We start from the raw sequence: 18,018 nt of genomic DNA on the forward strand, positions 1-18,018 counted from the left end.
AAAAAAAGAATTTTTCTGTGCCATTGATTTCAGATAAAAATTGTGGCTTTCATAGTGCACACCAACTGCTAAGTTGGATGACAACCTACGATTTGTATCAGCTGATATCTTCACTATTTATTAAGTTATATTGTTATTTAATACGAAAAAATACTCATAAATATATCTATAAAATAACCTGATAGTTTCAATAAATAATATTAATTTTATATACCTTAAAAAAATTCATGAAAATCATCTTAATGAAAATTCTACACGTATTTCCCCCCTTAAATCAACAATAAGTAAAATTTCGTGATTGTAAAAAATTATTTTGTAATAATAATTTATTTATTAAAAAAATATCTATTAATTTAAATTTCAATACTCTAATTACCCATAAAAAAATCTATCTTTAATATTTAACAGGCGAAACCATCTTTTTCTCGCTTTGCTCTCACGGAGTTCAACGGAACTATCTCTGTCGCACTCCCAACAGCAGAGCAATTGCAGTTTCGATTGGTTTCACGAAACGAATGAAATTTTTGAAAAAAACGCTTTGTGGTGAAATAGTTTATTAAATTATCTATTATCTCTAAAAACGTTTTTTCAAAATTTCCATTAGTTTCGCTAAGCTGATTGAAACTGCAATCACTGGTCTCGGCTGTTAAAGACAATTTATTTTGACTGAAACTAAAAAAAAATTTAATCTATTCATTTATTTATTTTGTCCAGGTAAATACAAAGTATGGAAAGACTCAGTGCAAGAAGACAGTTGGTGGATAAACCAAGAGGAGCTGCCCATGAAGAAAGAATCGAGCTCGTCGTCGAGAAAAACAAGCAAAAAATCAAGCAGCGCTACCGAGCGGAAAAACCGTCTGAAGCATCAGCAATCCGGAGAACGTGCTTGGTGGATGAGCGAGGACCCCAGTGAAGTACCCGAAGGCATTGAAGTTTACCCGAGTGGCAGTACGTCCCCGCAAAACGTGAGCCAAGGACAAAACTCGGTCCCGGGAAGCGAGACTGTTTCGCTGAGTGTCAATAGAATAAGACACATTGAGTCGGGAGAACGCGCCTGGTGGATGGACAGTAACTCAAATATTCCCGAGGGTGTACAGAAAATAAGTATCGAGAACGAGTCCAATAGCAATTCGGACGACTTGTCCGGGTCGTATGAGAAACTTGAAATATATCCCGGCAGATCGATTGTCGGGGGTGATGGTTGCACTTCTGTGGGACGTACTGGACACCAAGGACATACTGAGTCGGAGATGGGTATTGAATTTACGACGTCAATGTTAGAGGATTTGCCTCTCGGCGATCGTATAAGTCCAGAAGGGGTAATTTTTATTTCATTTTATTTTATATTACGGCTAGATATAAATAATGATATTTATATTTTTAAATATTCAATAAAATCGACATTTTTTTTTTCTTTAATTTTTTTATCAATTCATCAGCTGACTTTAATTTTAAAAAAAGGCCATTCGGCAGCCGAAATGAAAGTAGATTTTTTAAATAAAGAAAATTGATTTTAATGAAATAATATAAATACTAATAATGTATAACTTAACTCATGAATTAAAAACAAAATTCAATAATAAATTTAAAACTATTTAGAACAAATTTTGAAAAAAAAAAATTATCTGAAGAAAAAGTTTCTCAAATATTTATCAAACAATTGAAAAGATTATAAGATTTGAATTATCAATGTCCAAATTTTAAGTAACTGCTTAGGAACAACAGTTTCCAAGTTAATCAAAAATTTGAAGCCGGATGAAATTTTAATTGAAGAAAACAATATTTAGAACTAATTTGTGACATATTTACTGACGACCTACCCGAACATATTACACAAAAGACTGATCACTATCGTGATTATTGAATTTGCATCATGTTTATGCTATAATACAGCCAATAATTCTAAAACTAAAAGGAGTAATATTGAAGCTATTACTACTTCTGAGGAGTGAAAATTGAAGCTTAATAAAAGAGCTTTACGATGCAACTTACCGAATTTTAATAAATTGTCTAGTTCAGAAATTATACCAAGTTGAAGTAGTAAAAACATCAATTTTTACGATTTTTAAAGTTTCAAAATCCTGCTGTTTCCAAATTACTCGCTCGATTAAGCTCATCTTCGAACTTAACCTTGGTCTTTATCGATAGATAAATCATGTTGAGTTTGAGAAGAATAGGTTATAAATTGAAAACGCTATCGTGCTGACAAGCCGCGTTATAGTACATTAAGGTGTGCCAAAATGTAACTTCCGTGGTGAACCTTTTAAAATTGGAATTTTGAGTTCCGCTTTTAAAAGCAGCTGTGTTTGGGCATTTCCTGAGATATTTCGGGGTGAGAGGATTTATTTGATTTTCATAGAATTTTTTAACAGGAGATTTAATTGGGCACTTCCGGCCAAATTTTGAATTTTCAGCGGAAATCCCCAAACTAAGCTCCTGTTAAAAAATTCTATGAAAATCAAATATATCATTTTACGCCAAAATATTTCAGGAAAAACCCAAACACAACCTCTGTTAAAAGCGGAACTTAAAATTCCAATTTTAAAAGGTTCCGCACGAAAGTTACATTTTGACACACCCTAATATAGATAAACTTTTGAACGAACTACATTTCCTGACTCAGCTTGACAAACTGATTCAGAAAATGGCTAAATTCTTTAAAATTTGTGTCATGAAGACAGCTGCAATAGTTAGAATTTTATTAATTTTATGAAATCTACTAAAAACAATAGTCGATTCTTAAAAGTCAACATTGATACAAATTTTGATTGTTTATATTGAGATTGCCGATGATATTTATAGAGATGATGATTTTAGGTTGAAAATCCATCAACGTTAGAATGCTACCGGACACCGAGTTACGACAAGATCCAGCCCATAAACATACATCATAATCATGTGCGTCGCAAATCATCGCCGCGCAAGCGGCCATCGACGTTGCCTTTGTTCATCGGCGGAGTTACCAATATCGATGACATTCTGGGTGAACCAGCTGCTTACAACACTTCCGTAATATCACGCGTATACAAACAGGAAGCAGTGAATGTTGGAGGTGAGTCGGTTGCCAATGTCGAGCACAGGAATATAAGCTCTGCTGTTGCTGTAGCTGTAATATACTAATGGTATGGGGTGTGTATGTAGTTGTGATCTGCCATACCCTTTCCAGCTTTGCAAGGACTAGACCAGAGATATTGAGGTATATCCATATGTAGAGGAGATGAATTTACTCTGTGATGCCAGGCACCCATAATACTCGCGAGTTTGCCGCAGTAATCGATTAAATGACAGGAATTACACTGGGATTAAGTGGGTTATGCGCTGCGAAAGGCACAAGGGAAAATTGTTCAAGGATTGGTTACACAGTTTAATTTATTTCTATTCATATTTATTGATTTATTTCTGGTTATTCATATTTTTAGTTTTTTTATTTTTTTTTAATTCAATTTATTTTGTATTCAAAATTTTGATCCTTGAAATTATATCTATACTTTTATTACTTTTATCAACAATTATCATTATTATTTTTATTAAGTTTAGGAAGAAAGAAATTTGCAAGTTTTTATTTATAAAATTATTATTAATTTTTAATTCAAAATATTTACCCTTATATTTATTGATGATTTTTTCATCTTTTTCTGGTTTTAGTGAAAAAAAAAATTTTTTGAAATTTTATTATTTACTTTTAATGACATTAAAGTTTGCAGTCACTTGACAATTTTTAATTTTTTTTTTTAACAAACAAATTTGTTCCAAAAAATTATTTTAAAAAAATTGCATTTTTAATTTTTTTAAATTTCTACATGTCAATTTTTTTTTTCTAATTTTTTTTGCCATAATTTGTTACAAAAATTTTTAAAATTATTAAATATCTGCTAAATTAATTTTCATTCACTTTTATCACAATTATTATAAAATTATTTAAAATTCTGTTAATTTATTGTAAATTTGAATTATTTCGCGCTATTTTCAACTAGTGGCAAAAGTCGGAACTAAAATTCAAAATTTTCTAGTAGAGTGGGGGGATCAACGATCATTTCGCCATACCGCGCTGATCTGTAGTGACGTTGCGCTTTGTTCTCCAAAGTAGTTGTATTTATCAAAAATTAAGCAATTTTATCATAGAAAATCAATGTTTTTCTGTTATTCCCACTAAATTTCAAAATAAATTCAATAAAAATAATTTTTTTTTTTAAGTATTCATGATAATAATTATTTGCAATTGGGTTAGGGTTTTGTCGGCCGAAAATTAAGCACAGTCCTTAAATGAAACTTTGAAATTTAGTACTTTTTTCTGGTAATATTGATTAGTTTAATTGTTTTTCAACTTATTCAACATATAAACTAATAATTTAAATAATAATACTAAAGTTAGCCGGTTTTTTAATTTTTTTTTTAGTTATTAAATTAAAACTAAATAATATTTTTAAAAAATTGCCACTAAAAATTTTTAGATGCCGGCTAACTTAATTTTCATATTTAAATATAATGAAAATAAAATTAGTAGACATTTGACAATTTTCAGAATTTTTTTTTATTAATAAAATTATAACAGAAAAATTAAAAGAAAAAATTCCACATGTAAAAAATTTGAAAAACTATACGTGCAATTTTCTAAAAATATTTTTTTATTTCTAATTCAATCAATAAAAATAAAAATAAAAAATTTTTGCTGTCGGCTAATTTTAATTTCATTTAAATATATTATTAGCTAACATGAATATTAAAATTTAGAAACAAGGACGTCTAAACAATAGACTTGATAATTATAAAACTTTATATTCATAGTTGATACTTGTATTTCTGATGGTAAAAGCCCTGGCAGTTGGATGGGCAGGTGTAAGCGTGTGGGTAGAATAAAAGTGAATTCGAGGGTGTATGGACGTAATATGCATATTTTGAATTGCAGAAACTTCGGATGGGAGCTCGGAATGTGAAGAGATAGATGTGGCTGAAGTTATAATCCACGACAGCACGCCGAAAACTCCGGTTATTCAACGACGAGTAAGGTATGTCCATGTATACATATATACGTATGTTAAACCGTAACTAAATCGCCAGCCCGTGTTGTAACTCGGCAAAGGATAAACCGGAAAAGAAAAAGAGCGAGTGATTATTATACCAGGTCCTGGATAGGACCACGAACGGGACGGGCTTGTAAACTTTTGTTGTAGTTACCTTCAGGGCAAAGTTATATTATATTGTTTTCTGGGCAGTATCATAGTTGTAATGTCACTTGGCGACCTCACTGACCGGAGCTTTTTTTCTCTGTTACAGAGATAAAGAGAGACCACAGCCAGACGGTTACATCCCGGTAAGTCTACATACAAAGTTGTATCAACTGAACTTAATTTATTTACATATTTATATTGTTCTTTTGGTAATTGTTTTTCTCATTGTGTCTATTTGTGGGAACTTTTGAATTTATATTCAAACGCAACGACTCTTTACGTTGTTTAGTACTCGCAATTCATGGTTTTTTAAAGTTTACATTTTTTATGAGGTTAATTAATTTGAAAATTAACCACTGTTGAACTAAAGAGACATTTTTAGAATGTTAGGTTTTTTTTTTTTAACAAATAAATGATTGTTAACAACCTTGCAGTCGCTATGTGACTTGTGAACTATAAAAAATTAAAATTTTGCTTTATTAAATAATGACTTTTGTTAAATTGCACTGTACTTTTTTTAACTATTGACGTTTTCAAAGATATAAGCTCATCCCGATGTTACACTCATCAAGAGCTTTCATTTGAGTACCCACATGCATTTTGATATATTTTTCATATATACATATTTATAAATATATAAAATATATGAAAAATTGATGTGGGTACTCAAATGAAAGGCCTTGATAAGTGTAACATCGGGATGAGCTTATATCTTTAAAAATGTCAATAGTTCACTAGATACAATGTCATTTCTTAATTATGTATCTAGAGATAGAGCATTTTCGAATGCAGCCTAAATATTTATCATCATAAATTGACTATTGGTGAGAATGATATGAAACTATGAAAAGGCACAACTCCAGGTCAAAACTTTTCTAACGATACCAAATTTAACCATAAAACCCCGTTTTATCATATAAATACACTGGCCACAAAATTTTGCTTATTCTCTTAATAATATAGATTAAGAAAATTGAAAAATATTCTTCATGTAAAAATTTTTAAATATGAATGGAATTATTTTTAATATTTTCTCAATACTAATTATTTTTTTTTTTATGACAATTGAATTTCACAATTTTAATTTTTTATCACGAAAATTCTGATTTTGTAAAGAACTTTAATGTATATAATTTTGATAATAAAAACAAAACGTCGAGTCAAGTGTAAGTACTCAGAGAAGCAAACTACTTAAACTTTGGTATCAAGCTTAATAGTTACAGTTACGGATAATCGGTTTAGTGAAAAAATAAAAAAGCTAGGGAATAAATTTAATAGCAAAAAGTTCTATCTTTTGTCCGTATTTTTGGCGTAAAAAAAGCGCGCCGCAGATGAGGTATTAGGAGGTTTGAAAGCCAAAACAAAAGCTACACGCAATAAGAAAAATAGAGGTTTTTAAAGACTGAAGAGATTGCAAGGGTGAGGGTGGAACGTATGTTATTATTATTATTGTTTATTGGGAATAAATACCTAAAAAAGTGCGCGAGAGGGTTTAATTTTGAGTATTTGTTCTATTTTTAAATCTATTGTTTTATTTTTTATTTATACTAGAAAAGTTTCCGAACAAAAGCGATTCACGGGCTGCCAGACGGGACTTTAGTACTATTTTTTTCGTTCAAGTTAATGCTGCGGATGTATTCAGCTTAGTATACAAACAATAGGAACAGAGGGTTACCTATGGTACCAGTCACCGAGTAGAGGGTGTTTGCATCAATTCATTTCTTTTAAAACACTAATTGTAAAATCATTTTCAATTTTTCACGTTCTGAATTTTTAAATTCAAGTGTTTAATTAATTACTCATCCAAAATTACTTAGACGAGTTACTTAATTAATGAGTTCATTGATTATTAATTATTGGGTGCTGAGGAATTAATGATTTTCTATTTTAGAGTCCATTAAATTTCTGTCGTCGTACTAAAGTGTTACTCAATAAATCGCGCAGATAATAAAGTAAATCTTCATATCGCTGATCATTATCTGAGTTGATATTACTCACGGTATAATTAGGCAAATTAAATATTTTACTGGCGTCTATTTTAATTTTTAAATATACTGAGGTACTTCCGAGGTCTTTTTATGACTCACATATCCAAAAGGTTAATTAATTATTTAATAATTCAAGATTTCGAGGAGTCATTAGAGTGCTTAGTATTTCGGGTACTATTTTCAGCGCACGTTGCTTGCAAGAATTATTTGAATAACTTACGAGCTTTTCTAAAATAATTACTAGGTGACTCAGTTTTATCATCTGAAATAAAAATAAAGGAATGTAGTGGAAGTCCAATTTATTAAAAATAATTTTATTATTAATTATAAAGATTTAAAATATTTATTTTTACTCAATTTAATTTTTAATTAAAAGTATGTAAAAATTTTTCTTGAACTAAAATCTGAAACTTTAAAAAAATTTTTTTAATAACAATCAAACCGACGCAGTTTGTAAGGCTTGTAACCCCTCAAGACATGACAGACATTATTCTAGTATGCTTGAAGCCTGGCACTCAACAACAAAAAACTTATTTTATATCATGCAGTTTTCGTATCTTTCGCATGACACAAGAGGGACGCGAATTTCCGTCGTTGAAAGTTTCTCGCTCGTACGTTCTACCGCAACTTTATTTACTATACATACACATTCACACCCACACACTTATACTTGTACATACATACATATACATAGGTATATATGTACATAAATTTATAAAATATATGTACAAGAAAGACGGAAGAGATAAACTTTCCCCCGTGGACTCCAAGTGTTTTCGACAAAAGAATTTCCTGCCACGTGAGTGAGTGGATCTAACCCTCTCTGACTCTTACCAATTCTATTTTATTTTCAAAAATAAAACATAGTACCAAAACGTGCTTATTTGCCTCACCAAGCTTTGCTGTTACCAATTATTGACCCGAATAAAAATGTCAGAAGTTTATAAAAAAAATTAAGTTCTTGGTCTACAAAAATTATCTCCGTCTAGTCAAGTAAATATTCTTTAAAAAAAATATGAGATACAATAAAATTAACGCTTGTTTTTTTTTTTTATAAAAAATTAAATGAAATTTCAAAGAAAATAAATATCTTAAATTTTATTTATATTTTCTCATTTTACATATAAATTTCATCAAAAATTTATATAAAACAAAAAAAATCTTAAAACTTTTTTGTATTTTCTATTTTTATACATATTTTTCATCGGAAATTTTTCGAAATTTTCTTTTATATTCAAAGGATGAATTTCTTCAACTTTTTTTTTTTTATTGTTTTCTATATTTACAAGTATTTTTAATAATTAATAATTTTTTTAAATTTTCTTTTAAATTCAAATACTACAAAAAATTTGTAGACTACAATAAAATGCGAGATACAAAAAATTAACGCTTGTTTTTTTTTTTATAAAAAATTAAATCAAATTTCATCAAAAATTTAAATAAAACAAAAAAATCTTGGAACTTTTATCACACTGAAGTTAGCAGACGTCTAAAAATTTTTGATTTTTTTTATTAATTAAACTACAACTAAAAAGATATTTCTAAAAAATTGCACTTATAGTTTTTCAAGTTTTTTACATGTGAAATTTTTTTTTTTTAATTGTTAAATTGAAATTTTTTCAATAAAAAATTTTGGAATGTCGGCTAACTTCATTTTCATAAACTTTTTTGTATTTCCTATTTCTATACACAATTTTCATGAGAAATTTTTCCAAATTTGCTTTTATATTCAAAGGATGAATTTCTTCAATTTTTTTTATTGTTTTCTGTTTACCAATACTTTTAATAATAAAAAATTTTAAAAAATTTTCTTTTAAATTCAGAGACTACAAAAAATTTCATATTAAAAATTTTAACAAAAAATCAAAAATAATTTCTATAAACCACCATATTTAATCAAAAATCTAAAAAAATCCAAAAATAAGTCCGCGTGGGATTTTTCTGGAAATAGTGAAAGGGTGTGGGTGGGGTGCGCGGGGCTGAGAGGGGAGTTCTCGCGAGGTGGCGTCGCGATCGCGGGAGTCGACAGGTGTCCGTAAGACTCAGTGTCGCGGCGGCCGCTCGCGAGGTTAGGCACGTTGTATGGCCGTTTATTTATTATTTTATCGTTTGTTATCTTCGTTTTTTATTGTGTTATTTTTAAAATTTTTTTTACCGCCCAAGGACCGGTGGTTGTGTCAGTCGTTGTCCTCGGCGACGGCAATTACTTCTTCTAGTAATCAGTAAATAATTAATAACTAATTACCCTGTACTGTGTCCTCAAATAATTGCAGCAGAGTGATCAAATTTAAAATTTGAACCGCGCAGTTGTTTGCGCCTTGCACGCTGATTCTTCAGTTCGGGGTTCGGTCAATTGAATCCAGATACACGTGACCTTCGATCCCGCATCTTGGAACAAAGTGTTAAGCGCAGACTCCAATCGCGGTTTGCTCTACGCATGTACCCACTTTTATTTACAGTCAGTTGGGCCTAAATAATTTTTTAAATATTTTTAACAAGCTTCAGTTTTAAAAATTTCAATGAAAAAAAAAACAATATTAAATTTTTGCTCCAAAAAATTTAAAATTAAAACCGGCTCGAAAAATAATAATCTCAAGTAAATTTTTAAAAATAAATTTTTTCCACTCCAAAATGAAATTCCGCGATAGGAAGAGGAAGGACTTGTTACAAAAATTCTTATCTATTGAGATAAACAAACATTTTTCTGCAACGCTTTATATGTATGAGATTACGATAAAGTTAATTTACAATATATATATATATTATAGAATAAAATCTAAAAAAGCTTAAATAAACTGAGTAACAAGCATTAAAAATAATATAACAAGGAGCAAGCATTTGTATCGCATCGCGCAGACTCGTTTTCCCTCTCCGTTTATTCTCAGCTCCAGGATTCTTTTTCCATCTCAGTCTTTCTTCTTTCTTCTCCTTCACTTGATATCCACAGTAACTACCATGAGACCATAAGACTACTATATACAGACTCCACCGACAGATTTTACCGGCTCCGATTGTCTGGAGCCGGTACAGTAGCCTACAACTTTAAGCTAATGCCTCTGGTTCCTGGTCCCGGTCCAGCCCCGAGATAATTATTTATGATACTAAACGCTAATGAGTCCTGCATTTACATATTACTTGTACCAGTACAGATATTTTACTGATTTTTAATTATTAATTATTTGTCGTAAACTTTTTTAAATTTTATTAATTTATTTTACACTCAATAATTATTTTTTTTAAATAATAAATGAAAAATTTTTCAGATATTCGCTAAATTATGTTTTAATACTTAGCAAACTTTCATTGAATATTTTTATTATTAAATCAATTCATTTTCTCATATATAAATAATTAAAAAAAAATTTTTTTATCAAAACTTCTAGTACATTTTATTAACTAATTTTTTATTAAAAAATTAGATAAAAAATAATCGATTTTTACTTTTAAATATTTGATCAAAATTTTCCTATAATTTATTAATTTTTTTTTCTTTTATCAAATCGTTGAATATATTTAAAAAAATAAATTTTTTGAGATTGAAAGGACAAAAATCGTCTATTTTCTTTTAAATTTCTATGAATTATTAATTAAAAACAAATTCTAACATACAATGTGCTGAATTAATACAACAACAACGTCGAGTTGGGCCTAAAAATTTTTTAATTACCCTTCACAGTTATATAACAAAGTAAGTTAATGACCAGCTAGAGCAATAACCACGTAATATGCAAAAGATAATTAACCAACTCTAACTAATAACAAACATAACCGTGGAATTAAATATTACACATTATTTGACGTCACTAAAATCCGTGGTCAAGGCTCGCGATCCCAATGAAACCTTACGCCTATTTTATTTAGACTGAAGCTTGTTAAACAATATAATATTTAACTAGATAAATTATTTACGAGCCAACTATTCAGAGCAAGACTATTTATTTGTTTGCAATTGTTTAACAGATGCGTGAAAATTGACTGGCTGTGTTAAGAACAATCTAGTGATAATTGTTATTACTTCTGGCGGAAAATTTATATTTACAAAAAAGTAAAGGCATTAAATTGGAGTACAATTAAAGTCAAAGAGTCAAGAGCGTTGTTGGGAAAATTTTTTTACCCCAACAGTCTCTTTTATATTTAATTCGCCCGATCGTAAGTCTTTAAGGTGGACGAGGTACACTTGGAGATAGTCAGTTGGTAAAGGGCCCAGAAGTAGACGGCTGGCCCTGCTTTGGATTAAAATAAAGGATTCGATCGGATTGGAACTTAGTATACAGTATTATACAGCATACAGGAGTATAATAAGAGTAGCATACATGTATAGGGATAATACAAGTATAAGTAAGAGTAAAAGAGGGAATACAAGCTAGCACCAGATCCTCCGCTACGTGCCACGGTGAACCGGTTGTTCAGCTAAGAGAATAAGAGAATAAAATAAAACAAGAAAATAACCCACGGGCACACATACATGTACTCATTCTTATTCTCATTCTCATTCTCATTCTTATTCTCATTCGAGCTCTTTATTTTTTTCTAACTTACTCTTGCTCAAGACGTTGTTATACTCCATTTGCTAAAGATTTAATATTTTCGCTGGTTATAAACTCAGTTTTACTTACTCGAGCGTATGTGTAAGAGTCCAACAGCCAGAATTCGAGCCAAATTTTGTACGAAGGAAAAAAATTAAGTAGGACAGACTGCAGGCTACGGACTCAGACTTTAGAGTCTTTAGACTCCAGACTCCAGACTGTACTGGACACTAGTGTAGCGACAAAAAGTTAAGGGAACGGCTCGGAATGTCGCTGACGTGTAGGGTGCAATACCTTAATGATGTTGATCCCTTCGCGTACGCGAGTTCTTATCCGGAGCCTCCGAGGCCGCCTGTACACACCTTCAGTGCGACCTTGCCGCTCATCAACCAGTTAGCCGCGGTGCATCGACTTCTCAGAGCACCTCACAGGGTGAGTCTACATTTTTTTTTTATTTTTATTCCTTAAGTTGTTACACGGCTGTCTTCTGATATTGACTCGATTTTTGGCTTTTTAACACTCAATTTTTATTATTTTTTATGTTTAGGAGCTTAGGAAAAATTTTAGGAAAATTTTGAAGATTCGTATCTTCAAAATTTGCATTCTTAAATTCTACATTTTTATAGAAATTTTTGTTTTTATTTTTTTACAACAAACATTCAGGAGTGATTGATGATTAGGAAATATTATTATGGTTTATTATTGATAAAAATAAATAAAAAAAGGAAATACGGAAATATTTGATTGCGCCGAGTTTAATTAAAACTTTTTATTACAAAGGCAAAAAGCAAAACTTTTTTTCAATCTTCAATGGGTTTGAAGATATTTGATTACGATTGCTGTTTCAGATTTAACCGGAACTTTGTTATTTATTTTTTAAAAATAAAAGGGAAAGGATATAGGACGGGAAGATAAAAAAAGTATAGAAGCATTTAAAATAAACAACAAGTTTGTGTAAACTCTGAACTTAAACTTTCGCAAATCGGTTATCTCCTTCTCTGTAAATTTAAATATTATATAGATCCGTTACGTACTTTCCAAAAGTATAAAGGATAAAGATTTTCGTTATTTCATCAATTGTTTTTTGCTTTTTACCCTTTGCTTTTCTCCTGGCTCCTGTCCTGTATTTTTATATCTATACAACTTGATTCTCTCGGTTTAGTTTTACAACAAAACTCGGTAATACACATAAAAACAATGTAACTTGTTGTTGCGCAGCACCAAGTATTACAGAGAGATGAATCGCACCAAACTAAATAAAAAATGGCTTTGTGAAATGTTACACTGACTCTGGCTATCTCTGTTCTTCTGTATTCATTTATATGGATATCAATGTACTAGCTATCAGTCAATATTTTTATTCATATCAATTCTCAGTTCATCATGTCGCTTCATATCAAATTTTTCATCCATACAAAGCTTTAAATTATTTTTGCACTCGATAGTTTTATACACTTCCATAAAAAGTCTACTGTTACATCGAGACATGTCTAACGAACAATATTGCTACCTTTCAACATCAATTCGTTGGATATTTGCGAAAAAAAATTTAACTAGTGGATTCCTGTATTTTTTTTTACAGATCGAATGCTCTTTTTTATTATTTGCAACTGTTAAATTTCACAATAAAATCGTAATTTTAGACTGTGAAGGTAATTTTCAATAGAATAGGAAATATGTTTACTCAAATATTGGTAAAAAAAAAGTATTTTTCAATTTTTTATTCTTGAACAATAAAATTTATTATTCAAGAACTAAAAAAATTTTTTTTAAACTTATTTAAAAATAAATAAATTTGTTAATTAAATTAATAACTTTTTGTGGTGTAATAAAATTGAACATCAAACTGGAGTTGTCCAGTGTCCGGTGTCTCAATCTGACCGTCGTACTAATTAAATTATTTTGTCACTAAGTTAAACCGCTTAATCGAATTAAGCCGAGACTGCTGCGGTCAACAATCAACTCAGCTGTATGCTTCCCTCGAAACAATTAAAGTTACAAAAAAATAAAAATAAGAGTTTACTTGAAATAACTTTTGGTTTCTGGCATTGAAAACATAAACACTACGTGGCTCTGGTTGTCTTTAGTTTTTGAGAATAAAAGTAAGGTTAGTAATTTAACGTTTTTTGATTAAGGAAGAATAAAACAAAAAAAACAAAATTTATTCTTTCAATAACAAGTTATTAGAGTTGATATATATATATATATATATATATATATAAAATGAGAAGCAGGCACTATATACTTTTGATTTCCCCGATGTATTCCAACGGAATCATCGCACGGTTTAATTACGATAAAAAAAAAGGAATAGGAAAGTAACGATATAAACCTACTTTTTCTTTTTTTATTATTATACATGTCCGTACATACAAATCGGATGTAGACAGGTGTGTGCGTTGTTTGCGTACAAGTGAACTTGACAAGGCCGTTTAAATTTAACTTTCAACTGGAACAAAAACGGATATTTATTGAAATTTTTATTTCATTGTTTTTTGCAAGAGATAAACGTTGTTAAAGTTTATTGACATCAAAGGAAACATTGTTTTCAGTAAATGAATTAATGTTTTTGAAAGAAATATTGTTATAGAAATTCAAGTTTTTAGTATTTATTTGAAAATTAATCCCGGAAAAAATAGACCCGAAATTATTTTGAACTTATGAAAAATTTTCATATTATTTCATTAAAATTATTATAAAATAATAATAATAATAATAATAATAATAATGATATTTTTTTTGTAACAAAAAATGGAGCGATCATTCTGGGGTGCTTGTTTTTCAAAAAAATTGTGGGTGTGATACAATTATTATTATTATAATTTTTAGATTATAATTTTAATGAAATAATATGAATTTTTCATAACTTTAATATTTTTTTCCGGTCTATTTTTTCCGATTATCGCCGAAAATTGACAAAAAATTTTTCTAAATTTTCGAAAAATTTAATGTTAACTTTGACAAAATGATAAAAAATTTTTTCTAATAATAAACTTTCAATGAAGAAATTGGTAATTTGATAAAATATTTTCCAATCTAAAATTCAAATTCTGTCTAAAAAATAATACTTAAAATTTCCAGAAAGGGATGTGAAAGACCATGTAGGCCATAATTTATATGAAAAAAACTACTACTACTACTTAAAATTTCCAAATCAATAAATCAAAAATCACATTCAACAAAATAAATCCATAAATTAATTACCAGAAAAAATTTCTACCCCCGCTCACAGCTTATAAAAGCCGAGTAAATTGAAATGAATGAAAATATTAAATATTTATCCGCGTATTTAATAGTTAAGATGATCGATAGAGACGGCTGACGTGGGTTTTACAATGCATCAATTAAAACAATGATAATATTGCGGCGTATAATTGACAAATGAGTCCAGGGAGAATGTAATAGTTCTCCAGTGTATATCCATCCGTACGTGTATAAACATAAACTGGGAAATATGTGTAACCGTAACTAAATGCACAGCGGTGGTGATGGCTTCTATTCGGTGGTACTGGCATACATATTATATAAATATACATATATACACACAACATATATATTGGAAGGATCGCAGATGCCGTGTGCCAACGAATACAACGTGAGATAACTAGAAAAGAGGCATAAATCTAAATCTCTCTGTCCTTTTTTCGTTATCTTTGTCTCTTTTTTTACTCTTTACACATTTATATGCTACACCGTATGTACGTGTTTATATATCTCCACATATTTATATACATATCTATATATCTATGTGTGCATGCATTTTTACTGTACTCATTGTCGAGTTTAAGTTGGGGCGTTGCGCACTCACGATCGTGTCTGGCAAATATTTTTTCACGGTGCTGTACGTTACCGGAGACGTATTACACAAAAGTATCTCTTCAGCAGAAAGTATCGCTGATAAACTCGGCTAGTATATCCGGCTCTTTTTCCTCCTACTTTATACCCGAATGCACTTGACAAAAAACTCCGAAAATAAAACAATAGGCCGCTGTAAAAAACAATATGTATATTATACAGCTCCACATACATATACATATAGGTGTATAAATTAAAAATATAAACAAAAAAAAATGTAAATAAAAGAACAATTCACATATTTCACATAGACATAATAGATGAGTGTATAGTCGCATTCTATTTTATTTTACCGATTATTTCCTGGCTGACTTTTATTCATCCAATAAAAACTTTTATGAAATTGCTATCAAGGATAGAGTACTCGGGCGGCGGTGCAAACTGAAAAACACTGTATAAATAATCGGATATTAGTTATTGTTATTAGATTACATTGAAATTATAACTATAAAGTATGCGAAAGTAAAAAATTGGTATTTATTTTTGTCAACTCTTTTATGAGTTTAGTTATTTATTTCTTTTTTGAAACTCTCCGCTTATCTCAGAGCACACGTGTCTGACCTGTCATGTTACATATTTATTCCATTATCCATTGCCATTATAATTCATAATTTCGTCTGGGTAAATAATTCCATTTTTAAGCAAACTATTTTTGCTCTTTTTTTTAACGGCAAATATTTGATGTTAAATTTCATAAGGATGTATAATATAATTTTTCTGGATGAAATTTACTTACAGGTTTAAATAAAATTACTTTTATTTATTTATTGAAATTTACCGGAAAGATAAAACTTTATTTTAATTGAAAATCACCCTTGATTTTGATCAATAAATTTTAAAAGCGCGGAGGTTAATTATTAATAAACATTGTTGTTAAAAATTAAAATACGAGAAAGGTCAAATGATTCAATCTATTAATTGAGATGGTGGTAATTGTTTATATTAATGAATACCATCCAGTTTCAAGGAAATAGCTTTGATATTATTTTAAAAATAGAAATTGGTCATCTTTATTAATATTCAGTTCTACATTTATTCGCGTCATAAACACTAAAAGCGGTATTACGTATCTGAGTAGCAAAATTAAAATAATTATTTTAGATTCTTTTCAAAAAATTTTTTGTAAAAATGCAATTTATTTTGTGATAGAATAAATGAAATCATCATTTGATTCGAATAATAATTTAAATAAATTCGTAAAAAATCAATTTTTATCATGCAAAATAAATGAAGCTTCTGAATAAAAAAGTATAAATAAAAATTTATTTGAATCGATCGTTCTATTCATGTAAACTTGGACGTAACTTACGACTTCTGTATTCTTCAATTCGGAGAACCACAAACGTAACACCTAAATCCAATTGAATATATATCGTTGAACTTTTATTTGAAGGTTTTTTAAACTGAATAAAATCATAATGTTAAATTCGAGGTACATTATTTCTTACAATAAACCATTATGTACATGACAATGCCTACTAGTTTATTGTACGCCCAGTAATATACAGAGAAGTAGGACATACCAACCCGCGTGTGATTGTCTACCGGGGCGAATAAATTCCTTCCCGCAAAACAGGGCAAGAATTCGAACTTTCCTTAGGGTAGAGAATATTAAATATTTGCACAAAACAACCAACTTTGGTAAGACCCACCATCCACTATCCACCATCCACCAACTACCTTCAAAAGTATCCAAAATCCTCGTTAATTGTCATCTTCTTTAACCCTTCACATTTATGAGAAATGTCAGGTCGTGGTTTTACATAATTATGGACTAGATAAAAAAAGTTGTTGGCTGTCGGAAGAGTTTGTCATCAATTTAAAGCTGCACCCCATCAACGCAGCGCTTAACAATTACAATACAATAAGTAGTATGCATAATAGAGTGAATAGACGGAAGAGGCTGAAGCGACTTACCGGCGGTATTCGAAGTTAGTTTCTTTGAAGAAAAACTTTTCAGTAGTTCAAAAAGGAGGAATTTGGTCGGATTACATTGACGATACGCGTTTGTGGTTATGATACATAAAAAAGTGATAGATTTTAAGTATTTAAGCTGCTAAACGAGTATATGAGAGCCTGAAATTGATTTCCCGTAAAAAAATTTTTTGATATGTATAATCTAAGAAATCTACTGGATTTCTCATTTCAAACATATGTTGAAAATAATATTTTTTCTGAATATTATTAATTTAAACGTTCAATAGATATTTTGAGCGTAAAAAAATTTCTCTTAACTAAATTTTTCCCTCAATTTGCTCGAATTAGTTTAGAAAAATAAAAATAAGTATTCTATGGGAAGTCGGTCCGTTCAAAGAAAAACTTTTTAGCAGTAAAAATGATGTTTACTTTGGTATAGTATTGTTCTGAAAGTTTGTCCTGTAAAAAAGCTAACTCGATAATAAATAAATACATAAAGGCAACATAAAAAGACGTAAAAAAAATTTTGTTAAAAAAAGGCAATTTGGAAATGCACAGGACAGG

The 18,018-nt window shown here is 29.6% G+C and overlaps 1 protein-coding gene across 6 annotated transcripts in view; it reads left to right on the forward strand.

Moving 5' to 3' along the window:
- The window catches only part of LOC123259947 (FH1/FH2 domain-containing protein 3), a 162,849-nt gene that overhangs the window by 24,448 nt on the left and 120,383 nt on the right, over positions 1 to 18,018 (forward strand). For 4 of the 6 annotated variants that reach the window (XM_044720785.1, XM_044720784.1, XR_006508350.1 and 1 more), the window contains exons 5-8: positions 715 to 1,319; positions 2,818 to 3,052; positions 4,907 to 5,006; positions 5,275 to 5,311. In XM_044720785.1, coding sequence (XP_044576720.1) covers positions 715 to 1,319; positions 2,818 to 3,052; positions 4,907 to 5,006; positions 5,275 to 5,311 — 977 coding nt within the window. Of the gene's footprint in view, positions 1 to 714; positions 1,320 to 2,817; positions 3,053 to 4,906; positions 5,007 to 5,274; positions 5,312 to 9,194; positions 9,615 to 11,116; positions 12,115 to 18,018 lie in introns of those variants that run through there. The other 2 variants (XM_044720786.1, XR_006508352.1) reach the window with 1 other exon arrangement.

The sequence above is a fragment of the Cotesia glomerata genome, linkage group LG2 (genome assembly GCF_020080835.1).
Source record: "Cotesia glomerata isolate CgM1 linkage group LG2, MPM_Cglom_v2.3, whole genome shotgun sequence".
Taxonomy (NCBI): domain Eukaryota; kingdom Metazoa; phylum Arthropoda; class Insecta; order Hymenoptera; family Braconidae; genus Cotesia; species Cotesia glomerata.